This window comes from Podarcis vaucheri, assembly GCF_965113315.1.
Source record: "Podarcis vaucheri genome assembly, chromosome: 13".
NCBI lineage: Eukaryota > Metazoa > Chordata > Lepidosauria > Squamata > Lacertidae > Podarcis > Podarcis vaucheri.
The window spans coordinates 44,147,891-44,175,838 of record NC_138751.1 but is presented as its reverse complement, the minus strand read 5'-3'; the positions used below and the strand labels follow the sequence as shown (position 1 = coordinate 44,175,838).

General features: G+C 46.6%; 1 protein-coding gene and 1 long non-coding RNA gene across 3 annotated transcripts in view; one reads left to right on the top strand and one right to left on the bottom strand.

Moving 5' to 3' along the window:
• LOC309516183 (leucine-rich repeat-containing protein 37A-like) overlaps nt 1-27,948 on the top strand; it is a 44,539-nt gene that overhangs the window by 11,519 nt on the left and 5,072 nt on the right. The window contains exons 7-17 of one of the 2 annotated variants that reach the window (XM_082194757.1): nt 2,427-2,501; nt 2,709-2,827; nt 4,331-5,226; nt 5,263-5,859; nt 11,553-11,660; nt 13,212-13,264; nt 15,831-15,870; nt 17,923-18,059; nt 20,900-20,938; nt 23,081-23,122; nt 26,471-26,506. In XM_082194757.1, coding sequence (XP_082050883.1) covers nt 2,427-2,501; nt 2,709-2,827; nt 4,331-5,226; nt 5,263-5,859; nt 11,553-11,660; nt 13,212-13,264; nt 15,831-15,870; nt 17,923-18,059; nt 20,900-20,938; nt 23,081-23,122; nt 26,471-26,506 — 2,142 coding nt within the window. Of the gene's footprint in view, nt 1-2,426; nt 2,502-2,708; nt 2,828-4,330; nt 5,860-11,552; nt 11,661-13,211; nt 13,265-15,830; nt 15,871-17,922; nt 18,060-20,899; nt 20,939-23,080; nt 23,123-26,470; nt 26,507-27,948 lie in introns of both variants that reach the window. The other variant, XM_082194756.1, reaches the window with a different exon arrangement.
• On the bottom strand, nt 110-27,943 carry LOC309516452. The gene is made up of 2 exons (XR_014212936.1): nt 27,765-27,943; nt 110-340 (listed from the first exon to the last, which is right to left on the bottom strand). It is a non-coding gene; the product is annotated as an uncharacterized lncRNA (long non-coding RNA).

Genomic DNA, 27,948 nt, shown 5'->3' with positions numbered 1-27,948 from the left:
GACTGGAAACTAGGTTTTTTTGTTCCTGGAACACATAAGTGAATGATAAGGGCCTTCTTGGTAGTGATACCTGTTACGTTGTGGGTGAACATATCAGACGACACAGCGATTCTTCAAACAGCTCTTCTTTATTCAGAGGCCAGAACAGAACTGAACTGAAGGGCTCAGTCAGCCTGCTTATATAGAGCTCCAGTACCACGTCACTGTAACAACTTTCTAAAACTATCCAATCACTGAACGTCACTTTCGATCCCTTATTTGCATAACTATCTACAGTATCCATCCAGTCACTGAACGTCACTTTCGATCCTTCATTTGCATAACTATCTACAGTATCCCCCTGCTGGCCCAGGATGAGAACTTCAGTACATAACACCACCCGCCCTATGGAGCGCTGTCCTGTCAAATGTCAAAGAGATAACTAATTATATGACTTTCCGTAGATGTCTGCAGGCAGCCCTGTATTGGGAAGCTTTTCATGTGTGATGTTCTGTTGGGTTTTTGCATATTCTGTTGGAAGTCCAGAATGGCTGGGGCAACCCAGCCAGATGGGCGGGGAGACGAAGAAGAAGAAGAAGAAGAAGAAGAAGAAGAAGAAGAAGAAGAAGAAGAAGAAGAAAGAAGAAGTCAATTGCCTTTGATCATATGTTTAGGTTGCTTTTGTGAATCACTGAGGAACCTGGATCAGCCCAATGTAATATAGGGAATTAATGCACCAAAACACAGCTATGCAGTTCTCCAACTATAAAAAAAGTCTGCATGTTAAAGGAAAGTTTGCATAAAAATGATTATATTAGTGAAAACAACATAAAAGAATGCATTGCGTTAGGAAAAAAATGCTTTCAAAAATGTGTCTATAAGAAGAAACACACACTAAAATGGTAACAAGTTCTGGTGAGCAAGGACCGTTGTGGTTTTTAATGCAAAATATGCAGAAATGTGGCAAACTGAAGATTCAAAAAATGAGAAACAGAGAGAAAGACACAAACTGATAGATTTTTGCATCCCTAATTGATGCCAGGAATGCAGATTTCCAGTCAAAAGCATGACTCCTAGGCATAGCTGTCAACGTTTCCCGTTTTTTAAGGGAAATTCCCTTATTCTGAATAGGATTCCTCGCAAGAAAAGGGGAAAGTTGACAGCTATGCTCCTAGGCCAGGCTGAGTTGAGGGCTCAAGCTTGCTTCAAAGCCCCCAACTTTATCAGAAAGCTTTCCTCTCCACACCCAGATGCATAGGGGCAGACTGTTCTTTGTTCAGTGGCAAAAGAAATGAACTCTGCATGTGCTTGGAGGCACTCTTGTCTTTAGTGTTGTCCGATAGGTGGCAAGGACTGAGCCTCAGGCTCTCTCTCTTCCCATTCTGCATGATGTGGAGCTGTGTATAATTCAGAAGCAGCATACCTTTTTCCCCGTAGAAGCTGCCCTGGTGAGAACGATGGCCTATTGACGATGGCCTATTACTTCTCACAATTGCATCCCATCCTTTCTCTGGGGAACTCTGGGGTAGCAGGCACGGGGTTAATGCCATTTCATCCTCTCAACAACCCTGTAGGCTAGGCCAGTCTGGTCTAAGACATACCGTATTTTTTGCACCATAACACTCACTTTTTTCCTCCTAGAAAGTAAGGGGAAATGTCTGTGCGTGTTATGGAGCGAATGCCTACGGATGGCGGGGGGGATCTGCTGCAGTCGTGAGCAGAGGATCCATGCTTCCCCTTCCTTCCCTCCTCCGTGGCTCGCTTTGAAACAGCAAAGCGGGAGAAGAGCCGCTGAGTGGGGAGGAGAGAGGGACAGAGAGCCTGCTTGCTTTAAAGGAGCAAAGTGGGAGAGGAGAGGAGCCGCTTACACGAGTGTAAGCGACTCCTGTCCGGTTGGCTCCTTTAAAGCAAGCAGGCTCTCTGTCCCTCTCTCCTCCCCACTCAGCTGGCTAAATAGCAGCAAAGTTTTTCAGCGAGCCAGGGAGGAGGGAGAGAAGTAGAGCCTTTAAAGGAGCAAAGTGGGAGAGGAGAGGAGCCTTCTCCTCTTATACCCCTCTTCTGCATTATTAACAGCATCCTTCTCCACCCACCCCACGCGTGTCCCTTGTCCCTTGGGTGCTTTTCCTTCCCTCCCCACTTAAAACGTGGTTACAAAGCATGGATCCACATGGATCCTCAGGATTTTTGCATTGGGCTACCCCAAAGTCACCGTCAGATCACATGTCTGAACCACAAAAATCATACATCCACTGTTTTGTTTAGAATTTTTTTTCTTCTTGTTTTCCTCCTCTAAAAACTATGTGCGTGTTATGGTCGGGTGCGTGTTATAGAGCGAAAAATACGGTAATTGACCAGACTGAGGTCACCCAGTGAGGTGCTCCATCTTTTATATCTCTTGGTATGCCTTGGCGTTTCACACAGCAAAGACTCTTGCGTCCTTTTCCCAGGGATCTTGGTGCCACTGATGTGACTCCAGAGATATTGGAGGCGCTTCTCAGAACTTGCCTACAACTGAAAACTCTGTAAGTATCGTGTGTGACCCTTTTCTTTTGCTGGGGGTCCAAGAGTGAGAAGTAAGAACTGAAAATGGCAGCTAATCTTATCTTACCTACCTTTTTCCTTTCTGCTCCTCCTGTTGTCACTCAAGTATCTGGGCTGTTTGCGCTCAGATTGCTGGTAAATTGCAACGAGAAGAGGCTAAAGATGTTTGTCGTTTTTTCCATCTGCAGCATCTTGCCCAGAAAGATGGCCTGTTGCCTCTGCCATATTCAGGACGACATTGAGCTTTTGTGTGAGTCGGTCAAGTTGGATTGTGCCAACACATGTGCCGCTAACGTCACTTTGTGTGGTAGGTTTGTCTTTTTAAATTAAAACGTTTGTTTCTGTCTGTCTAGTTTCACACAAAGGCTGGGTAGAAACTATACCTCCATTTTCGAATGTAATCCATTCCAGAAGACCGTTCAACTTCCAAAACGTTCAAAAACCAAAGCATGCATTTCCGGAAGCATTTACATCCGGAAAACTCAATACGGAAGCCACATGGCACATTCAGCTTCCAAAAAGCGTTCAGAAACCGCAGCAGGTTTTTGGCGTTTGGAAGCCGAAACGTTTGACTTCCGAGACGTTCGAAAACCGAGGTACCACTGTATCTTTAAAGCAAATGTGAAGCACAATCGTTCCCTCAAAGAATTCTGGGCCTTGTGGTTTGTTAAGGGTTTCTGGGAACTGTAACTCTGTGAGGGGCAAACCACACTACCCAGAATTCTTTGAGGGGAAGAATGTGCTTTAATGGTATCGTGCACAACCCAGCCTAAGGGGGGGAAATGTTGGGAAACGGAACACGTTAACAAATGACGCCAGAAACGCCAGTGTTCAAAATGGCACCAAAATCGAAACAAATCCACAAAGTGCAATCTTTTTACCCCCAGAATCCTGCATTTAGGCTCTTCCTCCACATTTCTAATTGGCCTTCTAAAGGGAAACTAAACTGAAATAAACGGTTTATTTAAAAGCTTACAGGTTCAGAGTAATACAGAATCTGTAAGAAACTAACACAAAGGGTGGTCAGATAAAACACAGGCATGCAAGTGGTGCTAGATTCGCAATAAAGGGTAAAGGGACCCCTGACCATTAGGTCCAGTCGTGATCGACTCTGGGGTTGCGGTGCTCATCTCGCTTTATTGGCTGAGGGAGCTGGCGTACAGCTTCCAGGTCATGTGGCCAGCATGACTAAGCCACTTCTGGAGAAACAGAGCAGGGCACGGAAATGCCGTTTACCTTCCCGCTGGAGCGGTACCTATTGATCTACTTGCACTTCGTGCTTTCGAACTGCTAGGTTGGCAGGAGCAGGGACAGAGCAACGGGAGCTCACCCCGTCGCGGGGATTCGAACCGCCGAACTTCTGATCGGCAAGTCCTAGGCTCTGTGGTTTAACCCACAGCACCACCCACGTCCCTAGATTCGCAGTAGCATTGCCCCAAAACAACAGGGCTGAGAGAGAAAACACACACACACACACACACACTTGCCCCATTGAATTCAGTGGGGCTTACTCCCAGGTAGAAGGGTATAGGGTTGCAACAGGGGCCATATTCAGCCCAAACTGGACAGAATGGTCACATTCACACCATACATTTATAACATATGGCTCCCCCCCGCAAGAATCCTGGGAACTGTAGCTCACCCTTTTACAGAACTATGATTCCCAGGAACCCTGAACAATTCGAAGTTCTCAGGATTCCTTGAAGGGAAGCCGTGTGATTTCGCTGTATTTGTCCCATTTCCAAGTTCCCTTCCCGAAGCTCACAGGACAACTCTGTTGTTCTTCCCTTGTTCTTCTTTCTCCGAGCAGAGAAAGAGGAGGCGATGAGCAAGATGCAAGAAGATGTCATCAAGGTGTTGGAAACCAGGAAGCTGAACGACAGCGGCAGCACCCTGAACATTCTGCCCGAGAGGTCTTTCCGCGCCAACCTGACTCTGACCCTCTCGGCCACCGAGGGCAAGTCTCACTTGGACCTCCATTTCCACCGACTCCCCACCAGCCTTTTCGAATCCGTCAAGGGCTTCAAAAAGCTGAAAAGCGAGGACCTCCTGGATGTGAAGTGGGCTGATCAGAGCGAGCTGAAGAAGCTGTACCTGCTGGCTAACTTGCTGCAGGTGGCGCTCAAAGAAAAAATCGCAGAAGACGAACGGGAGAGTCAAGGCGGGCCACAGCCGGCTCAGGAGCCTCCGAAAACACAGCAGGCTACAAGGGCTGCCCAAGCGAAGGGAAGACACCTAAGAAGGGTGAGAAGAGAAACTTGGCGTGGCAACACCCCAAGATGGGTGGAGTCGTTTCTCAGGGCTGGCAGAGAGAGGCGAGAATTTGCAGAGTCTGCCAGGCAGCATGCGGGGCAGCAAAGCAGCACAGATTCCCCTGCTAGGCCTCGGAACTGGAGGAAGATAGCCGGGGGTTTAGAGCCTCTAAGTATGGCTCGGCTCCGCCGAGCAGCTCTTGGTTCCTCTTGGAAACGCTCCGCCGGACAGTACCCGACCCAGTCCCCTCCCTTGACCGCCTCCATCATGGTGGACGAGAATCCCGAAGACATGACAGGCAAGGTAGTGATTATCTTGAAGCACCCCAACAAAACCAGCAGTGCAGAGCAGGGAGAGCAAAGCCCTGCTGTGAAGGAGGAGGTGCAAGTAGCACCTAACCCGGTTTCACCCGTCGAGGCTCAGCCGGCCGCCGAGGCTCAGCCGGCCGCCGAGGTTCAGCCGGCCGCCGAGGCTCAGCCGGCCGCCGAGGCCCAGCCGGCCGCCGAGGCCCAGCCTGCCGTCGCATCTCCACGTGAAGAGAGCACAGACAAGTCAGAGGAAATTTTGCGGGAGCGCCTGGAGTCTGAGATATTGAAGAAGGAGGAGCTGCTCAGCCAGCTGATGAAACAAGATAAATCCAAGCCCCCGCCCGACGACTCGGAAACCTTGAACGAGATCTCCCCTGACATCACCTTGTCGCAAGAGACGCACTGGGAGCACCACGAGCAGAGGACCACGTATTCCCCACGCCTTCAGCTCTTGCCAGCTCCAGACGACTATTTGCTTCAGGGCGACCTCTTTGAAGCAGAGCTGAACAAGCGTTTGGAGCCCCTCATCCCCAATGCGCCGGTGAGGAATCTCATCTCCCACGTGATCCGCATCTTGAAGATGGACTGCACAGAACCCGCCATCCAGCTGGCTTGTGCTAAGCTCATCTCCAGAACAGGCCTCCTCATGAAGCTCTTCAGCGAGAGAGAAAACATCAAGGAGACCACCTCCCTGTGGAAGTCGTACCTTTGGTCTGCCAAGAATAAAGCCAACAAGACCACGTTGAGCCCAAGGAAAATGGGGAAACCTTCCGACGAGGTAAGGCAGCTTCCGCCAACCTGGTGCTTTTCAGATGGCGTTGAGTTACAAATTCCATCGTCCCTGATCATTGGCTATGCTGCTTGGGACTGATGGAAGTTGTGATCTGAAGACTACAGTCCAAAGTTGCAGAAGACTGTGGGAATGTTGTGGATAGTAGGAGAGGACATATTGATTAAATATTATCCTTCCTAACTCACGCTAGTGAGTCATATATATACAGTGGTTGTTGTTGTTGTTTAGTCGTTTAGTCGTGTCCGACTCTTCGTGACCCCATGGACCAGAGCACGCCAGGCACCCCTGTCTTCCACTGCCTCCTGCAGTTTGATCAAACTCATGCTAGTAGCTTCAAGAACACCATCCGGCCATCTCATCTTCTGTCGTCCCCTTCTCCTTGTGCCCTCCATCTTTCCCAACATCAGGGTCTTTTCCAGGGAGTCTTCTCTTCTCATGAGGTGGCCAAAGTATTGGAGCCTCAGCTTCATGATCTGTCCTTCCAGTGAGCACTCAGGGCTGATTTCCTTAAGAATGGAGAGGTTTGATCTTCTTGCAGTCCATGGGACTCTCAAGAGTGTCCTCCAGCACCATAATTCAAAAGCATCAATTCTTCGGCGATCAGCCTTCTTTATGGTCCAGCTCTCACTTCCATACATCACTACTGGGAAAACCATAGCTTTTACTATACGGACCTTTGTTGGCAAGGTGATGTCTCTACTTTTTAAGATGCTGTCTAGGTTTGTCATTGCTTTTCTCCCAAGAAGCAGGTGTCTTTTAATTTCGTGACTGCTGTCACCATCTGCAGTGATCATGGAGCCCAAGAAAGTAAAATCTCTTACTGCCTCCATTTCTTCCCCTTCTATTTGCCAGGAGGTGATGGGACCCGTGGCCATGATCTTCGTTTTTTTTTTATGCTGAGCTTCAGACCATATTTTGCGCTCTCCTCTTTCACCCTCAATAAAAGGTTCTTTAATTCCTCCTCACTTTCTGCCATCAAGGTTGTGTCATCTGCATATCTGAGGTTGTTGATATTTCTTCCGGCAATCTTAATTCCGGCTTCAGATTCATCCAGCCCAGCCTTTCGCATGATGAATTCTGCATATAAGTTAAATAAGCAGGGAGACAATATACAGCCTTGTCGTACTCCTTTCCCAATTTTGAACCAATCAGTTGTTCCATATCCAGTTCTAACTGTAGCTTCTTGTCCCACGTAGAGATTTCTCAGGAGACAGATGAGGTGATCAGGCACTCCCATTTCTTTAAGAACTTGCCATAGTTTGCTGTGGTCGACACAGTCAAAGGCTTTTGCATAGTCAATGAAGCAGAAGTAGATGTCTTTCTGGAACTCTCTAGATTTCTCCATAATTCAGCGCATGTTTGCAATTTGGTCTCTGGTTCCTCTGCCTCTTCTAAATCCAGCTTGCACTTCTGGGAGTTCTTGGTCCACATACTGCTTAAGCCTGCCTTGTAGAATTTTAAGCATAACCTTGCTAGCGTGTGAAATGAGTGAAATTGTGCGGTAGTTGGAGCATTCTTTGGCACTGCCCTTCTTTGGGAGTGGGATGTAGACTGATCTTCTCCAATCCTCTGGCCACTGCCGAGTTTTCCAAACTTGCTGGCATATTGAGTGTAGCACCTTAACAGCATCATCTTTTAAAATTTTAAATAGTTCAGCTGGAATACCATCACTTCCACTGGCCTTGTTATTTGCAGTGCTTTCTAAGGCCCATTTGACTTCACTCTCCAGGATGTCTGGCTCAAGGTCAGCAACCACACTACCTGGGGTGTACGAGACATCCATATCTTTCTGGTATAATTCCTCTGTGTATTCTTGCCACCTCTTGATGTCTTCTGCTTCTGTTAGGTCCTTACCACTTTTGTCCTTTATTATGGTAATCTTTGTACGAAATGTTCCTTTCATATTTCCGATTTTCTTGAACAGATCTCTGGTTCTTCCCATTCTATTGTTTTCCTCTATTTCTTTGCATTGCTCGTTTAAGAAGGCCTTCTTGTCTCTCCTTGCTATTCTTTGGAAATCTGCATTCAATTTCCTGTATCTTTCACTATCTCCCTCGCATTTTGCTTGCCTTCTCTCCCCCGCTATTTGTAAGGCCTCGTTGGACAGCCACTTTGTTTTCTTGCATTCCTTTTTCATTGGGATGGTTTTAGTTGCTGCCTCCTGTATAATGTTGCGAGCCTCCACCCATAGTTCTTCAGGCACTCTGTCCAGCAAATCTAAATCCTTAAACCTGTTCCTCACTTCCACTGCGTATTCATAAGGGATTTGGTTTAGATTGTATCTTACCGGCCCAGTGGTTTTTCCTGCTTTCTTCAGTTTAAGCTTGAATTTTGCTATAAGAAGCTGATGATCTGAGCCACAGTCAGCTCCAGGTCTTGTTTTTGCTGACTGTATAGAGCTTCTCCATCTTTGGCTGCAGAGAATATAATCAATCTGATTTCGATGTAGCCCATCTGGTGATGTCCATGTGTAGAGTTGTCTCTTGTGTTGTTGGAAAAGCGTGTTTGTGATGACCAGCTTGTTCTCTTGACAGAACTCTATTAGCCTTTGCCCTGCTTCGTTTTGATCTCCAAGGCCAAACTTTCCAGTTGTTCCTTTTATCTCTTGATTCCCTACTTTAGCATTCCAATCCCCTATAATGAGAAGAACATCCTTCTTTGGTGTCACTTCTATAAGGTCTTGTAAGTCTTCATAGAACTGGTCAATTTCCGTTTCTTCAGCACCAGTAGTTGGTGCATAAACTTGGACTACTGTGATGTTAAAAGGTCTGCCTTGGATTCGTATCGAGATCATTCTATCATTTTTGAGATTGCATCCCAGTACAGCTTTCGCCACTCTTTTGTTGACTATGAGGGCCACTCCATTTCTTTTACGGGTTTCTTGCCCACAGGAGTAGATATGATAGTCATCCAAACTGAATTCGCCCATTCCTGTCCATTTTAGTTCACTGATGCCCAGGATGTCAATATTTATTCTTGCCATCTCATTTTTGACCACATCCAACTTACCCAGGTTCATGGTACCTCAGGTTAAATACTTAATTCGTTCCGGAGGTCCGTACTTAACCTGAAACTGTTCTTAACCTGAAGCACCACTTTAGCTAATGGGCACTCCTGCTGCTGCCGCGTCGCCGGAGCACGATTTCTGTTCTCATCCTGAAGCAAAGTTCTTAACCTGAAGCACTATTTCTGGGTTAGTGGAGTCTGTAACCTGAAGCGTATGTAACCTGAAGCGTATGTAACCCAAGGTACCACTATATAGCAGAGCTCATTCCCCGTTTTACACAGCAAGAAGCTAGTTGCATATTCGTTTGAATCTCTTTAGTCAAGCAGTCTAATCTGGCATGCCCAGATTGGAGTATATTCCTGGGAAGACCCCTTTGATTCTCTCCTAAAAGAATAAAGAGTCTTCCTTATAAGTAATGAAAAGTTTATTCCCATTCAGTTCACAGTATGATCCCTGAAGGCAGCCTTTAGCTTGTAGGGATAGACACAGTGTGGCTTACATCCTTGTAAGAGCCAATGTGGTATAGTGGTTAAGAGCGGTAGTCTCGTAATCTGGCGAACCGGGTTCGCATCTCCGCTCTTCCACATGCAGCTGCTGGGTGAACCTGGGGCTAGTCACACTTCTCTGAAGTCTCTCAGCCCCACTCACCTCACAGAGTGTTTGTTGTGGGGGGAGGAAGGGAAAGGAGATTGTTAGCCGCTTTGAGACTCCTTAAAGGGAGTGAAAGGCGGGATATCAAATCCAAACTCCTCCTCCTCCTCCTCCTCCTCCTCTTCTTCTTCTTCTTCTTCTTCTTCTTCCTGTTGTAAGGATGGGCCCATGTGCTGCTGGCAGAGAGCCAGCAGACAGCATCAGGAGCAGTGGCCAAAATGGAAGAGAGCATCAAAAGAGAGATGGCTGCCTGACCAGCTCCTTTTATGGGGTCTCCCAGGGTCACGCCCACTACCTGGTCACACGCAGGGGGAGGATGCTCCAGACCAGGTGTGACAGGAAGTTCTCCTGGCTGGAGTAACACCCCCTGCGTGTCCACTCTGGGCAAACAGGAAGTGTTGTACTTGACTGCTTATGTTACATCCCTCAAAGACTGAGGTAAGGGGCAAGTGTAGGCAAGCCTACCAGTGGTCTCTCAGAAGGTTGGCCAACGCCCTGCTTAGTTGGGTGTGCTCCTACAGTCTGTTTGCTCCAGGGATTGATTTGGCGTAGGTTTCTAAGAAGATTCGTTCTTACGCTTTAAACGCACTTCATAAGGGAGAAAGGAGAGTCAAAAAATTATTGATGTAGGCAGGTGATGCAGAGCTCCTTTGGCTGCCTCTGAGAAGGCCCATAGCTTTGTGGTGAACCACATGGTTAGTGTTAAGTTGTGGGTGAACATATCAGACGACACAGCAATTCTTCAAACAGCTCTTGTTTATTCACAGGCCAGAACAGAACTGAACTGAAGTGTTCAGTCAGCCTGCTTATACAGTGGTACCTCGCAAGACGAATGCCTCGCAAGACAAAAAAACTCGCTAGACGAAAGGGTTTTTTGTTTTTTGAGCTGCTTCGCAAGACGATTTTCCCTATGGGCTTGCTTCGCAAAACGGAAACGTCTTGCAAGTTTATTTCCTTTTTCTTAACACCGTTAATACAGTTGTGACTTGTCTTCGAGGAGCAACTCATAGAACGCGGTGTGGTAGCCTTTTTTGAGGTTTTTAAAGACTTTGGTGATTTTTGAAGCTTTTCCAAAACTTTCCCGGCACCGTGCTTCGCAAGACGGAAAAAATCGCAAGACGACAAAACTCGCGGAACGAATTAATTTCGTCTTGCGAGACACCACTGTGTAGAGCTCCAGTACAACGTAACTGTAACAATTTTCTAAAACTATCCAATCACTGAATGTTACTTTCGACCCCTTATTTGCATAACTATCTACAGTATCCCCCTGCTGGCCCAGGGTGAGAACTTCAGTACATAACAGTTAGCATACAGAAGAACCCAGATATAGGGGGGAGTTCTGCATTGTGCTGCTCTGATTCTTCCGTCGGTGACAGTGTTTGTGCTTGTCAGGTGGATTCACTCTCCTGCTCTCCTGCACTGTTCTCCGGACCCTCCAGAGAAGATTTGGGGGAGATGCAGGGAGTGTGCAGAGGGAAGAAGTTGGAAGCCGCATCGCACTAGCAAAAAACCTTGCACCAGCTTCTGCTGGCGTGCGTGTTTAATTGAATCCAGGCCTCCGTCCCTGGCATCGGTAGTTAAATATATCCCGGGCAATAAGGAAAAACATTGGTTGCCAGATTCAATAGGCTGGGATTCATGGATCAAAATCTGATTCTAGTACAGTGGTACCTTGGGTTACAGACGCTTCAGGTTACAGATGCTTCAGGTTACAGACTCCGCTAACCCAGAAATAGTACCTTGGGTTAAGAACTTCACTTCAGGATGAGAACAGAAACCACGCGGCAGCAGGAGGCCCCATTAGCTAAAGTGGTGCTTCAGGTTAAGAACAGTTTCAGGTTAAAAACGGACCTCCGGAACGAATCAAGTTCTTAACCTGAGGTACCACTGTATAAGGCAGCTTTATGTGTTTGTATGAGTGCAAGCCACCCTCAAACAGTGTTTGTGGCTGATGAAAGGAGAGAAACACAGAAAAAGCCAACTGCCTTATTTTACTTTCTTCTGTCCAATCTTGCAGATAGCAAGGCAGGGGATTCCAGAATATGGGTACGGCAACAAACTGTTGCTGGCTATTTCAGTGACGGCTGTGATAATGATTATCATTGCAGTAATTTGCCTGATTGAGGTAAGCTAAAAATCTGTTGTTGTTGTTGTTTTAAAAATCCTTATTTTGATCTCTTAACTTGCCCTATATTCCATTGCTTTGAAAAAGTAGCATATATCCCCAAAACACACTATATTCTGCTGCTGTGGAAGGACCAACACCCTGCTGGTTGTAACACCTTGTTCTTCGCCTTAATTTAAGCCAGAGTTACACATAAGGATGAAGAATCTGTCAATTTTAGTTCTCTTATTTTCTCATTTTTTTCCAGTCTTAAATGCACTTTCCCACTTTTTACAGCAATTAGTGACATTTTTTAAAAAAAGAAATCTTATTAAACATATTTGTATACCCAGTTTTGGCTGATGCGCACATTTTTGCCATTAATACAATACATTTTTGTTTGTTGTTTTCACTATTATGTTTATTTTTATGCCCACATCCCTCCAATTTATGCATTTCTCCCCCTAAACACGTTTGGGTTGGAGAACTGCTTTGCAAAATTTAGATAACACTGAATTTTGAAGCATAGCTTTGTTTTGGCTCACGAACTGTTTCAGAAAGTGTGAATTTGCACTGTATTTAAATGTGCACTAAATCAATTTCCTCCTATACCCCTACCACACACACACACACACACATCTCTTCTGAAACGGGTCTTCTGCTTCTATAATGTCAAGGCTAAGACCAGGAAGTGAATAAATGACCGCAGCAAGCGTCTTCACAACAGGGAGTAGGACTGAGGTATCCAAGCAGCTTTGAGCTCTAGCTCCTTCCTTTTAAATAGAAAGGACCCTGCGCTTGTTATCCGAGGCCTATCTCAATGTCCCCCTCCCTGCGAGGTTCGGAGGGTGACAATGTAAGAACAAGCCTTTGCTGTGTTGGCTCCTCGTCTGTGGAATGCTCTCCCCAGAGAGTCTCACCTGGTGCCATCATTACATGTCTTAAACGCCAGGCAAAGCCATTCTTCTTTAGACCGGCCTCCATCATTAAATAATCTATTGCCTGTTAAATGGGGGGGGAGTGTTATTATGATTATTTTATAATTATACTCCGTATTACCGTATTTTTCGCTCTATAAGACGCACCAGACCACAAGATGCACCTAGTTTTTGGAGGAGGAAAACAAGAAGAAACAAATTCTGAATCTCAGAAGGCAGAACAGCAAGAGGGATCGCTGCGCAGTGAAAGCAGCAATCCCTCTTGCTATTCTGGCTTCTGGGATAGATGCGCAGCCTGCATTCGCTCCATAAGATGCACACACATTTCCCCTTACTTTTTCGGAGGGAAAAAGTGAGTCGTATAGAGCAAAAAATACAGTATGTTCTTATTATTAGGCTGCATAAATTATGTTCTTAATATTGTACACTGCCCAGGGATCTTTTGGATAAAGGGCGGCATATAAATGGAATAAGTAATAATAGTAATAACAATTAATAATAACAATTATAATTATAGGCATGACAACAAATTAGTCTCTTGCTTGGCCACCCCAACCATTCCTTCTACCCACCTGTGAGTAATCTTAGAATCTTGAGTCAGTCACAATCGCTTCTTCCTCTTCTTGTTAAACAGATCTGCTCTCAGCGTTCAGCAGCTAAATCAAAGGACGGCAGCTCTGAAAAAAGGTAATTCTTCCCCAGGAATCCTTAGTTCTCTGCAATTTAGATTTCTGCATGCAGGACTCAGTCTCAAGCTCATGATTTGGGTGCTGGGGATTCTATCCCTTCCTCTGTGAGAACAACAATTAGTTGTCCCCCAACAATTAGTTAAGGAAAATCAAGTCCTATACCAGGCAGTGGCGTAGCGTGGGGGGTGCAGGGTGGCGTAGCGTGGGGGGGTGCAGGGGGGGCTGGCCGCACCGGGCGCAACATCTGGGGGGGCGCGCTCGCACTCGCAGCTCTCTGCCCCTACCTGGCTCACTCACTCTCTCTCACTGCAGTGCTGGCTGTGCGAATCCGATCCGAGCCGCTGGGTCGCCGCCCACTGTGGAGGGGGTGGGTGCCAGGCGTGCGGTGCGGAGAAAGAGCGAGGGACTATCTGGGGGAGGGACAGTGCAGCGGCTGCCCAGCGCAGCGCTGAGCGCGGGAGAGAACCACACCAGACCAGACCAGGCAGCAGCAAGAAGAAGCTGGCAGCGGCGGCAGGTTAGGGGTTAGGGGGCGCAAATTACTTGCCTTGCCCCGGGTTAGGGGGCGCAAATTACTTGCCTTGCCCCGGGTGCTGACAACCCACGCTACGCCGCTGATACCAGGCACCCCCAACTTTCGTCCCTCCAGATGTTTTGGACTACAATTCCCATCATCCCTGACCACGGGTCCTGTTAGCTAGGGATCATGGGAGTTGTAGGCCAAAACATCTGGAGGGCCGCAGGTTGGGGATGCCTGTCCTATACTGTAGCTTCCTGCTACATATTTAAGAGCAAGTCAAGTTTAGCCCTTAGCAGTAGGACGTGTCATTTTAGGGAGTGAAGCCTAATTTGTGCAAATTTCTTCAGTGAGGGGTCTTAAAAATACGTTTTGGGGTGTAAGGAATCCAAATCTGCTATTATTTTTGTGATCTGGACAACATTTAGCTTGTTAAGTATGTTTGATGAGGAAGCACGCAAACCGCTTTTGGAAAACCAAAGAATTTTTATTTTTACTTTCTAAAAGGCTTAGGTAATGCTAGATAATTAATAAATACTAAAACTGCAAGTACTTGGTTTTTAAAACTGATTTCTATGCCATTTTTACACACATTTTACTCACCAAACAAAACTAAATTATATTAATTTAGCCAAAATATATTTTGAATTCCCAAGTCGTGTTACGAATATTCAACACCCCCTCATTTGGGGAATTTCAAAGTTGGAAAATTCAACACGTCCTGCCTTAGCAGCCTTTTGTCTTAAGACAAAACCCCATGTTTCTACGGAGAGGTATGCCAATGTCTTCCTTTTAAACTGGTCTAGTAATCAGTGTATCTTTAGTCATGTGTATGCCAAATTTTTGATTTGTTGGTGGTCTGTAGGTGGAGCTCCCATTGTTCAGTCCCTGCTCCTGCCCACCTAGCAGTTTGAAAGCACGCCAAAGTGCAAGTAGATAAATAGGTACCACTCTGGCAGGAAGGTAAACGGCATTTCCGTGCGCTGCTCTGGTTCACCAGAAGCGGCTTAGTCATGCTGGCCACATGACCCAGAAGCTGTCTGTAGACAAACGCTGGCTCCCTCGGCCTATAGAGCAAGATGAGCACGCAACCCCAGAGTCGTCCGCGACTGGACCTAACGGTCATGGGTACCTTTACCTTTACCTTTTAGGTGGACTTTAGTCACCACAGAGTAATTTTGCAACCATATGTTCAGGAAGGCAAGTAGAAGCATTATTGTCTATGCACCTACTTCAGTATGCATGGAGGCGCATTTTGGACATCCGCCTCAAAGTTCAGCATGTGGCGGCAGGACCTACTGCCATTTGCATGTTCCTTGTGCATACAGAGAACAACCCTAATAATTGAAAAAGGCTTTTGAGAGAAGGAGACAGAGAGATTCCTGTCTCTTTTTCAGGTGCTTCCAGTAACCAGGACAGCTTTATGCTACCAAACTGAATCTCTCTCACATTATTGTGAAAAAGTACCTGAAACATTTGCGGAAGAAGTGTACAAATGCCAGTCTTTACATTTAGAAACCCGGACCTCAAATTTAAGAGGCGGGAATTCGTAAAGCAGTGCACTGAGATTCAAGATTTTGTTTATTGCTCATTCCTAAGGTGGGACGCGGGTGGCGCTGTGGGTTAAACCACAAAGCCTAGGGCTTGCCGATCAGAAGGTCGTGGTTTGAATCCCCGCGATGGGGTGAGGTCCCGTTGCTCGGTCCCAGCTCCTGCCAACCTAACAGTTCGAAAGCACGTCAAAGTGCAAGTAGATAAATAGGTACCACTCCAGCGGGAAGGTAAACGGCGTTTCTGTGCGCTGCTCTGGTTTGCCAGAAGCGGCGTAGTCATGCTGGCCACATGACCCGAAAGCTGTACGCCGGCTCCCTCGGCCAATAAAGCGAGATGAGCGGCGCAACCCCAGAGTGGGCCACGACTGGACCTAATGGTCAGGGGTCCCTTTACCTTTAAGGTATCTGCACACACCAACAAAAGGTCTTTTACATCTTCCTAGAACTAATATCAAGCACACACATTTCTCTCTTTTTTCTTTTTTACATTAAAGGACCTTTCTGGGCAGAAGGAAGAAAGGTGCAGATAGACAGGTAAGTCGTCTCATTGGGCCTGAGAGATTTGGGTCCCCATTTCCATCTGAACTAGGGATGCACTGTGTGACCTTGAGCAAGCCCCAGTTTATTTCCCTTACTAAGCATCTAGTCCAGGGGCACCAGCAGTTTGTGGACTACAACTCCCATCATCCCTAGCTAGCAGGAGCAGTGATCAGGGATGATGGGAGTTGTAGTCCAGAAACAATGGGCGGCCAAAGTTTGGGGAAACCCTGATCTGGTATCAGTGAGCAGCCAGGTGTCCTTGGGGAATGATGGAGGCAGCGATCTGCAGTTGTTTGTCCCCAAATCTGACAATGAGAGATAATTACTGCCTCTCAAGATTCTGCCACTTTCCGTTTCTTCCCGTTTCTCATTTTCCCAATCTTAACTTGAGTTTGCCCAACTTCTGCATCTGTTTGCAATTACTGTAAAAAAAAAAAGTAAATTTAAATTTTAAAAAAATTAATTTTTAAAATTTAAAATAATTTTATTTATATATATATACATACATATATATATATATATGCATTGCAATTGCATCTGTTTGCAATTATATATATATATATTACAGGAATGCAGGTTTTGGTGTCTTCGGGTGTCTTCCCGTGTAAGAGTCGGGGTGTCTGTGCGACGTTTCGACGAGGTCTCACTCGTCATCTTCAGGCTGGTGCTTTCGGCTTCTTGTTACTGGAACAGAGCAGAATCTGGTGTTTGAGTTCCTATAAATACTGTTGAGGGGTGTGGTGTATAGCCTCCTCTCTGCCCAGAACGTTGGAGGCTATACACCACACCCCTCAACAGTATTTATAGGAACTCAAACACCAGATTCTGCTCTGTTCCAGTAACAAGAAGCCGAAAGCACCAGCCTGAAGATGACGAGTGAGACCTCGTCGAAACGTCGCACAGACACCCCGACTCTTACACGGGAAGACACCCGAAGACACCAAAACCTGCATATATATATATATATATATATATATATATATATATATATATATCTGTATGCATTATTTCAATGCAGTTTTCTGAACAGAAGCACCTCAAGCCCACATCTGGCTAATAAAATCATGTTTGCACTATCCCTTTAATATATGCATATTCATGGGAGACCCCCTCTGTGAAATATGAAGAAAGCTAATTTTGTAGGATTGCTGCATTTCAGTTGGCACATTGGTTTGGGGAGCGTGAATTAGGAAATTTCACGTTGAAATGTGGACCACGTGAACATCTCCCCCATTCTTACCTGTGCTGCAAATGTAGTTGGACTCCCATCAGCCACAGCCATCCTGGGTAATGGTCATGGATTATAGGAATTGTATTAGCCCAACAATATCGGAGAGGCCAAAAGGCATGTTGCCTCCGATCTTGATTCTGACAGTCCTAACTCTCTCTTTTTTAAAAATTGCTTTTTATTAAATTTTTCACAAACAAAAATAAAACAAAATAAAACAATCTTTTACATTCATCATTTTATGTCATCTTATTTACACTGCGTATATTCACACCCATTCTTCCTTCCTTCCCGCTTCGGTTTTCTTAATATATGTCTTCTCTTGTAGATTCTTATCCACCTTCCATACACATCACAGGATTTATATCAACCCTGCTGTAGTCTTTAAACTTCTACAGTTAGATCTTATATATGCCATAAATTTACCCCACTCTTCTTCAAACTTTGTCCCTTTTTGGTCTCGAATTCTGTAGGTCATTTTAGCTAATTCTGTATACTCAAAAAATTTAGCCTGCCATTCCAATATCATTGGGGTCTCCTGTAATTTCCATTTTTGAGCTACCAGTATTCTAGGTGCTGCAGTAGTAGCATATTGGAATAGTTTGTGGTCCTCCTTCTTAACTTCTTCCCCTATGATCCCTAATAGAAAGGCTTCCGGTTTTTTCGGAAATGTGTACTTAAGAAGTTTCTTCAGTTCATTATGTATTAAATCCCAAAAAAATTTCATCTTTTCACACGCCCACCACATGTGGCAGTCCTAACTCTCAAAGGGCTCCCTCGCTTTGTGACCCATTCTCAAATCCCTCCTTCCTTCTCAGGGTTCTGTCGACAAGCCCCTTTGGCTCAAAGACATGTACCAGCCTCTGGATGATGCTCGGAGGAGGAGCATGATTGGTAAACTTCACGACGAAGAGACCTCGGATGAGGAAGATATATTCAACTGGGCCAAATCAAGGTAGGAACGAACGAGCTGCTGCGACCAGACTTGTATGACTTGCAGCTTCCTTTAAAAAAAACCACACACACACTTTTTCCTCTTATGGCTGCAGATGAAACCTGGGGTATGTGCGGATGGACTGAGTCACCTTGAAATATACTCAGAGTCGAGTGTGGATTTCATGCTCTTTATTCAGCTCAGAGTAGTGCAGAAGTTCCCCCGAAATGTTTGCTTTATATACTCAATGGGTCCCACGTGATTGGCCAATTCTGGGATTCTTCTGTAGGCCAATCAGGTTGCGGGTTCACTTCCACCCGGAATTGGATTGGGTGGCTTCTGCGGACCAATCAGACTGCTGCATTCTGGATCCTAGTGTTCTAGGACCATTCAGACGGCTGCATTTTGGATCCTATTCAAGTCAGTACATAACACACCTTTTTCGTCTTCTTCCGTTCCTGGCAGCTGTGTAACCAGCAGACGTTCAGCAGATACGTGTTTAATGGGAAAAGCTTCCTCCTTTCCATTTTTGCCTGTTGCACAATTGATTAAGGCACAGAGCCCTGCCTGATCACTTGGGGCATATGGAATCAAGACGGTGGAGACTTCAGCACTATGCAATGCATAGATCAGGGAGGTCCAACACATGTGGCCCTCGAGGCTTTAATTGTGGCCCTTGGCAACATTTGGCGCCCCCACCAAGCCCTGGGCTTTGGGAAGGAGGGGTGAAGGCTCTGACAGGGTCCTAGAGTCCTCCGTCCTCTGTCCCAAAACTTAGCTGGCGCTTTCTCAGCTTTGGGAAGGAGGTGGGAGGGTTCTAGGACCCTGCCAGAGGCTTGCGCTTTCTTCCCAAAACCCTGCGCCTTGCCTTGCATAGCTCGCTTTGGGAAGGCAAGAGCTGGGCTGTGCGTCAGATTTTGGCCTTGCTGCCTGCCCCCAGAATGAGAAGGCAGTGTGCAGCCCACACATTCTGCGTCAAAGTACTCTTGCAGCCCACTTGGTATGAAAAGTTGGACCACATTGGCATAGATCCTTGTTCTCCCCACTTGCCCCAGGCTTGCAGAAGTGGCAAGGTTCAGAAACTTCAGCTGGTGCAGAAATTAGCAGCCAGGTTGCTCACCAGAGCAAGATGTTTGAGCATTATTACATTGATCCTGGACCAACTGCACTGGCTACTGATTAGTTTCCGGGCCCAATTCAAAATGCTGGTTTTGACCTATAAAGCCTTAAACGGCTCAGGACCGCAATACCTCAAGGACCGCCTCTTCCCACATGAACCTACCTGAACCCTGCAACCACCATCTGAGGTCCTCCTTCGTGTGCCTCCTCCTCGAGAGGTGCGGAGGGTGGCAACACAAGAACGGGGCCTTCTCTGCAGTGGCTCCCTGTCTGTGGAATGCTCTCCCCAGGGAAGTTCGCCTGACGCCTTCACTATACACCTTTAGGCGTGAGGCAAAAACGTTCCTTTTAAACCAGGCCTTTGCCTGACTACATCCTATACCCTTTGTTAAATCCTGGCTCTTTTTTGGAGGGAGGCGGGTTCTTGGGTTGTTGTTTTTGTTTGGATTTTATGTATTTGATACTATATAGGGACCGCCCTGAGACCTTCGGGTATAGGGCAGTATAGAAAGAAAATAGACAGACAGACAGACAGACAGACAGACAGACAGACAGATAGATAGATTAGGTGCAGTAAAGAAATACATACATGCCAAACAGCCTCATTTGCACAACTTCATTTTCTGCTTTAAACCAAATCCCGGCTGTGGGAAGTGAACCATCACAGGCCAAATTTGTGTAGTGCCACTTTGCAGATATAGGAACGCGGATGGCGCTGTGGGTAAAACCTCAGTGCCTAGGACTTGCCGATCGTAAGGTCGGCGGTTCGTATCCCCGCGGCGGGGTGCGCTCCCGTCGTTCGGTCCCAGCTCCTGCCCACCTAGCAGTTCGAAAGCACCCCTAAGTGCAAGTAGATAAATAGGTACTGCTTTAAAGCGGGACGGTAAACGGCGTTTCCGTGTGCGGCACTGGTGCTGGCTCACTAGTGCAGCTTCGTCACGCTGGCCACGTGACCCAGAAGTGTCTTCGGACGGCGCCGGCTCCCAGCCTCTTAAGTGAGATGAGCGCACAACCCTAAGAGTCTGTCACGACTGGCCCGTATGGGCAGGGGTACCTTTACCTTTTTACTTTGCAGATCCATCAGCATTTTAAACATTCACCCAGAGCAGGGGTGACCAAACTTTTTTCAAAGAGGATCAGATTTGCTGAAGTGAACATGCGTGAGGGCCGACCAAACTTGTTGAGCTTTCTTAAGGATTGAAGTTGTTGAGGTTTGTTTTTTCTTAAGGATTTAACCCAAGGACATATACAGTGGTTCCTCTGGTTGTGAATGGGATCCGTTCCGGAGGCCTGTTCGCAACATAAAAAAAAAAACACGCGCGGGTTGCGATTCGCTGCTTCTGCACATGTGCATGATGTCATTTTGCGCTTCTGTGCATGCGTGAGCAGCAAAACCCGGAAGTAACCCTTTCTGGTACTTCCGGGTCACCGCGGGACGTAACCTGAAAGAACGTAACATGAAGCGGACGTAACATGAGGTATGACTGTACTGCCATGGGGGCCGGATTAAATTGACCGGACTTTGGACATGCCTGACCCAGAGTCTTAACTCAGACTAGATCTAGACGCATCAAAGAAGCGATTCCGTCAGAAATGCGTCGAAAACTTCATACAGGGAAATCCCATTGGTGAAAATGGGACTCCGCTGCGCCAATGTAGCCGAGTTCTAACTGTGCTAAGCTTCGAAACCCTTCAGACTTGACTGCCATGCAACCTAACCTCTGCTCTTCTCTGTTTTCCAGGGAACCACCCCCTGTGGAAAAGCCCAGTTCAGTAAAAGTGTAAGTACCTACCCCCTTGCAGTACGACTCTGGGCTGTTACAGAGTTAAGTTTGTGCTTTTGCTGATTTGCAAAGCAAGAGATGATGCGGAACTTCTCTCTTTAAGTTTTGCATTCCGAAAAGAATTCCGCTACCTAACGGAATACGTATCTGGAAAGGGGAATAATCTCACACTCCAATCCCCAGCCCTGCTAAACCAAATCAGTCTCCAAGGGTCTCCTGTTCTTTAGCAAGGAAAGCAAAGTTAGGCTAGTACTAGCTAGTTCCGCCCAGTCAGCTTTTGCTATCATTCCATGTCAACGACGTCTGAAGGGCAAGTTAGAAAAGTGAAGAGGGGTTTGTTTGGGGCTTTGGCAAGGCAAGATCTGAAGCCCCACTTAAAGTGAAACTGAGGACCCCTTCAGACATCTTATATACTGCACATTCATGCCTCAACCAGAGCCAGGGCCTTTTCAACACTGGCTCCAGCCTGGTGGGACTCTCTGTCTCATGAGACCAGGGCCCTGCGGAATCTGATTTCTTTCCACAGAGCCTGTAAGGCAGAGTTGTTCCGCCTGGCCTTTGGCTTGGAATCAATTTGATTCCCTCCCCCTCTTTCTTTTTTCCTTTCTCCTCCTGTGTTGGAACTCCTATTTGGGGACTTCCCTGGCTTTTTTCTGGCCCGTGTAGGACCAGTCTGGATAGTTAGCCTTGGTGAAGACCTGATGTTTTCATCCCCAAAAAAGTTTTTGATTTGAGTTTCCATTGAAATGAAGCTGCATTTTAATGTTTTAATGTAATTTATTCTTGTTTTTAAGTTGTATTTCAATCAATTTGTTTTTATATTGGTTGTCAGCCGCCCTGAGCCTGGTCTTGGCTGGGGAGGGCGGGGTATAAATAAAATTTATTTGTTGTTGTTATTATTATTATTATTATTTGTGCTCATGATGCTATTGGGGGTCATACACTAACTCGCATTCAATACCGTTTGTGCTTGCAAATGTTTTGGGGTAGTAACACTCTTCATTTCCACGCAATGCCTATCCTGTAACTTCCTGGTGAAATCCCCTAGCTTTTTACACCACAGAAGTTCTGGTTTGCTTTTGTCCAGCTTTTTTTGTGGTGCTTCAGCCCCTCTGGACAAACATAACGTGGTAGTTCGTGGGAAGCATCGCAAAACAAACTAAAGCAGAATAAATCCACCCCGACACACTACTATGGTGTCAAGAACTTGTTGCACGATACACCTACAGTGTTTTTTGTTTTTTTAAAGCAACCCTATTCATGAAGGCTACTCGGAAGTAAACTGCATTGTATTCAAAGGAAATTGCTCCTAGGTAACTGGGTTTGGGTTAGCATAATACCGTATTTTTCGCTCTATAAGACGCACATTTTCCCCTCCAAAAATTAAGGGGAAATGTGTGTGCGTCTTATGGAGCGAATGCAGGCTCCTTGGCTTCAGCGATAGCAATGCAAAACCTCCAAAGCGCAGTGGGAGCGCTCCCGCCGCGCTCCAGAGGCTTCGCGTTGCTTTTGCTGAAGCCTGGAGAGTGAGAGGGGTCGGTGCACACCGACCCCTCTCACTCTCCAGGCTTCAAAAGCCTGAAGCCTCCGGAGCGCAGCGGGAACTCCCGCCGTCCTCCGGAAGCTTTGGGTTCCTTTCGCTGAAGCCAGGAGAGCAAGACTCTCCTGGCTTCAGAGATAGCCCCCTGAAGCCTCCGGATCGCAGCAGGAACTCCCGCTGTGCTCCGGAGGCTTCGGGTTGCCTTCACTGAAGGCGAAGGCAATGTGGGAGAGGGAGAGCTGCGCAGCGCCCCTTCAGCCAAGCAGGAGGAGAAATGGAAGGGGCTCTGTTTCTCCTGCCGCTTCGCTGAAGGGGCGCTGAGCAGAGAGGGGGAGAAATTTTTTTTCTTGTTCTCCCCCCTCTAAAACAAGGTGTGTCCTATGGTCGGGTGCGTCCTATAGAGCGAAAAATACGGTACTTTCCCCTGTGCCCAATTTTACAACACACCTATCTAGGACAGCTCATGTCATGAGCAGCTTCAAATAAAATGCTATATTTGGAGTCGGCTTTTTTATGTGATGACCAGGAGGAGAGTGAAGGGAATGCAACCCCTGAGTGCAATCGACTTCCCTTAACCTCTGTTTTTCTTGCTTTGACAGAGTTGAAGAGCCCCCTGTTAAAAAGGCCAGTTCAAAGAAACTGTGAGTATTATTATGCAACCGCAAAATAATCAGCCTTGGCTCTAATTTTTTCCTCTTGCAGCTAGGCGTTAGGATACAACCTAGAGGGTTGGCAGCTCCACCACCAAGACGTCTGAGTTGCTTGGTATCTGAATCATATTTCAGCAGATCTGTTGCGCTCCTGGTCTACTCCCCCCTGCACAACATCTGAATGTGGGGTATTCTGAGTCCCAGTGTATTTAAGGACCTGTCCACACCAGAGCAAAAAGTGGACAACCCCTCCCCAGGTTGTCCCAAATCTTTTCCCCTTTGAATGTGGGTTGTTGTTGTTTATCCTGGCTGTTTCAGACTTTCCAGGTATAAAGGGGAAAAGATTTGGGACAACACTGGTATGGGAAAGTCATTGTGTGGGTGTCCCTAGATTAATGGAGAGAGAGGTTGGTGCGAATCAACATTTTTGCCCTGATTTTAGACTCTTGCCTGAAATCCTGAAGAGATGCTGCTTTTCGAAGAACCCCACATTCCACACTGAAGTGTTTCCGTGTTCTTCTTTTCCCCCTTTCTCCATTCCCCCTGCTTCCTCTGTTGTCTCCTTTGTGTCCGTTATAGATTGTAAGTTCTCTGGGGCAGAGACCTGCCCCTCTCATTCCCTGCAATGCACCACGCACATGGAAGGTGTTACTACGTTAACCATGATAGCGAAATATGCTGCCTCGGCGCATGGGGCTTCCATTAAGCATTCCACAGCATGTGGCAGCAGTGAATTCCATGAGTTAATTCCATGCCGTGCGACAAAGAAGCACTTTCTTTCGTCTATAATAATAATAATAAAAAATAATAATAAATTTTATTTATATCCCGCCCTCCCCAGCCGAAGCCGGGCTCAGGGCGGCTAACAACAATAAAATAGTACAACATTCTAAAATCATTTCATTATAAAATTAATGCCCTGAATCTTATGCCAATCAATTGACGCAGCTCTTCAACAGACTAGATCTATGTGGTGTGGGTGTATTATGGAACCAAGCTAAAGTTGGTTCTCTCCCGCCCCCCCCCCCCGTCCCAGTTCCTTATTCCAACTGAAATATACTCGGAGTCGAGAGTGGATTTCATGCTCTTTATTCAGCTCATAGTGGTGAGGAGGAATGGAAGTTCCCCCAGAATGTCTGCTTTATATACATTATTTACACAATGGGCCCCATTTGATTGGCTAATTCCGGGATTCACCTGTAGGCCAATCTGGTTGCGGATTCACTTCCACCTGGAGCTGGATTGGGTGGCTCCTGCGGACCAATCAGACTGCTGCATTCTGGACCCTATTGTTCTAGGACCAATCAGACTGCTACATTCTGAATCCTATTGTTCTAGGACCAATCAGACTGCTGCATTCTGAATCCTATTGTTCTAGGACCAATCAGACTGCTGCCTTTTGGATCCTATTCAACTCAGTACACAACACCAACACTAAAGTTTGCATCCTTCTGCGCTCCAAAACAAGCGTGGGGCGACCCCATATCACAGACCTCCACGAGTCTCTTTGAGAGCACTCTCTCCAGCCCAAAGCACTCCCTAAAATAAGCTTTGATGTATCCCACATGATATATCTCAACAGTCAGGAGATGCTTCCATATGTGAAAACGTGTAGATCAGGTCCAGACCACTGCATCATTCCTGTGCAAGTCTCAGATCTGCTGCCCCCACACCAACAACTGCTAAAGAAGAATGTATCAGTGAATAAGCAGATGGGATGAGGCATTATCCCAAACGGCATATCCACACCGTCTGGAGGCTGTCTGTCTCCTACCAAATGGCCTCACATGTCTGGTCCGGTGCTTAATTGCCCCCAAGTCATTCTCAGGCATGCTGTCCCTGTGCCAATCCTTTCTTCAATACAGGTAGAAACCAAAAATGGGTGGGGGATTTATGCCAAAGCGTTTTTAATAACGGAACGAGGATCTGGGTGCTCGCCCATCCAGTGACCTGTATTGGCTTACACAAAAACAAAAAGACAAGGCCGTAGATTATGCTAGCTGGTCTTATTCAGAGCAGTCTCTGCTGCGTTGGAGTTTGCCATTTGAGTTGATCCAAAGTGGGCTTCACGCATCTCGATCCTTATTAATTTGCATGTGACACAGGCTCATAGCTGTCAACTGTCCCTTATTTGGCGGGAAACTCCCTTATCCCAGCGCCGTGTCCCGCTGCTGTCCCTTATTGGTGATGTCCCTTAAATTTCCCGGGTTTCATGCTCGCCCGGCTCAGGAGGGAAGCAGCGGCTCGGGGTCCTCCGCCATGAGAGAGAGCGTGCACTGGCACCGTCATCCTGGCACGAGGAGTTCCATTGGCCCTTCCCCGCCCGAGGGGGGGGAGGGAGAGAGACTCTCGCCCACGCTGCCTGCGAGCCCGGAGGCGGCAGCGGTGGTGGCAGCTGAGGAGGCGGCCTGAGGGAGGAGGAAGAGGAGGGGATGGGGAGGGACACAGAAGGCCGGTGCTTCAGTGGCCGCTGCGGCGCCACAACCGCCTCATGCCAGATTGACAGCATCTGTCAATCCTACCAATGTATGTAACTCTTTATAATAGCAAAATCCCTTATTTTGGTGGCTGATCCCTTATTTTCGAGGTTGCTGGCCCCTTATTTTCAAATCTGTAAATTGACAGCTATGCACAGGCTGTTGTATTGAATATGGAACTAGGAATCAGCCTCGTGGGGAAAGTTTCCTTGAAGGACAGTCAAACCTCGGTTCCCGAACACCTCCGTTGTCGTATGTTTTGGCTCCCGAACGCTGAAAACCCAGAAGTAAATGCTCTGGTTTTCAAATGTTTTTCGGAAGCAGAACATCCGACGCGGCTTCTGCTTGAGTACAATAAGCTCTTGCAACCGCCATACCTCAGCTGTCGAACGTTTCGGAAGTCAAACAGTCTTCTGGAACGGATTACGTTTGACAACCAAGGTTTGACTGTACAATTGTACCTTGGGTCCCGAATGCCTTGCAAGTTGAACAGTTTGGCTCCCGAACGCTGCAAACCCAGAAGTGACTGTTCCGGTTTGCAAACTATTTTTGGACGCCGAACATCTGACGGGGCTTCCGATTGGCTGCAGGAGCTTCCTGCACCCAATCAGAAGCAGCGCTTTGGTTTCCAAACATTTTGGAAGTCGAACGGACTTCTAGAACGGATTCTGTTCAACTTCCAAGGTACTACTGTATCAGAAGATGCATAGGATGTCTTAGGCAAAAGAGGCAATGGTTGCTTAGGTTATTGAATTAATCAAAGCATCCTGCAGCACCAAAAACAAGTAAGCCATATTGAGGAAGGAAGATAGCCTAGATGCAGCAGATACTCTTTAACATCTCCTTTTTAACTCTTAATCAGGGCGCCAGAACCCCCACCTCCAGCTCCGAAGCCAGAGTAAGTAACTAGCAAATGTTTGGGCTTTTTAAAAATCTAATTTTACAGCTGGTCTGTAAAGCAGTCTGCTAGAGGAAAGGCTCGCCAGATTATATGTTCTAAAAAGACATCAGATATGCACATCCCCACAAACTTAATACAGGATGCTTTGCGCAGCACTGTAGCACATTTTCTTCTTCCTAAAAAAAAGGGGGGGGGGAGAATAAGAGAAGGGATCTGTTCTCCCAAAAACATAGGAAGAAAAGAACTTAATCTGTAAAGAGGCAAAGGGGGGATTGCTTTGAGTCCCTAAGTTTTTAGGACGGGATATCTTAGTGGCGAAAATCTAGAGCTCCTGAACAGCCTTCAGTTTTTAAGACCAGTTTAGATTAGATAATCAGATTAGGGAAGGGAAGAGGGTCCAGTGTTCAAAATTCCCATTGTTCTAGGTGCATTTTGCGACAGGGAATTTCATTAGTGTGAGCAGTTTCTGAGCTCTGGGCGCAGTACTCCGACTAAGAATTCAGATTAAAACTGCAGAGGGGAAGGAAAGAGGGACCTTTTTCTGCCTCCTCACTTCCAGCTACTCTCTGAAGACTGGAGAAGAGACCCTCTTAAGAATATTACGGGGGTGGTCAGGGGAAAGGCTAAATGAACATAATATTTTAGCTACAGTTCATTCATTTTCAGCTTTGTGTTCTTGCTATAAAAAAGCACGCCTAGGCATTCCATTGTTGTGCTCACAACCTAGGTTTTAAGGTGCCATTTAGCTCGTCGCTTTCATATCTCTGTTTCTAACACTGAGAGGATCAATCAGAAAGTGCTCAGATATGTGGGTTATTTCGCAGCACTCAGTTTGCTTCAAGCTGCAAGGGAACAGCAACTCTGCTTCCACACTTTGGGAATTAGGAGTGTCCAGAAGCAAAAAGAGGACAAGGTTTCTAGCTATGCAGAAGAGGGGATTTCAGCAAGGGTCACGTTGCTGTCTGAAATTTTGCTCTGTTGCATAACCTTGTCCCCTTTTCATCTGCCTACTGTGATTGGAATCCAAAAGTTGCCCTTTTCCACTGCCCCAAATGTGGCCATGAACATGACATGGAGTAAAAGCACACACAGCTGCAATTTAGGAGAGGGAGGTGTTAAGTTGTGGGTGAACATATCAGACGACACAGCGATTCTTCCAACAGCTCTTCTTTATTCAGAGGCCAGAACAGAACTGAACTGAAGGACTCAGTCAGCCTGCTTATATAGAGCTCCAGTACAACGTTACTGTAGCAACGTTCTAAAACTATCCAATCACTGAACGTCACTTTCGATCCTTCATTTGCATAACTATCTCAGTATCGCCCTGCTGGCCCAGGGTGAGAACTTCAGTACATAACAGGAGGGAAGGGAGGGAGGGAGGGAGGGATGTATTGATCAGCTGCTGTGACGTAACTCCTGCTTTTCTCTCTTGCTCATCA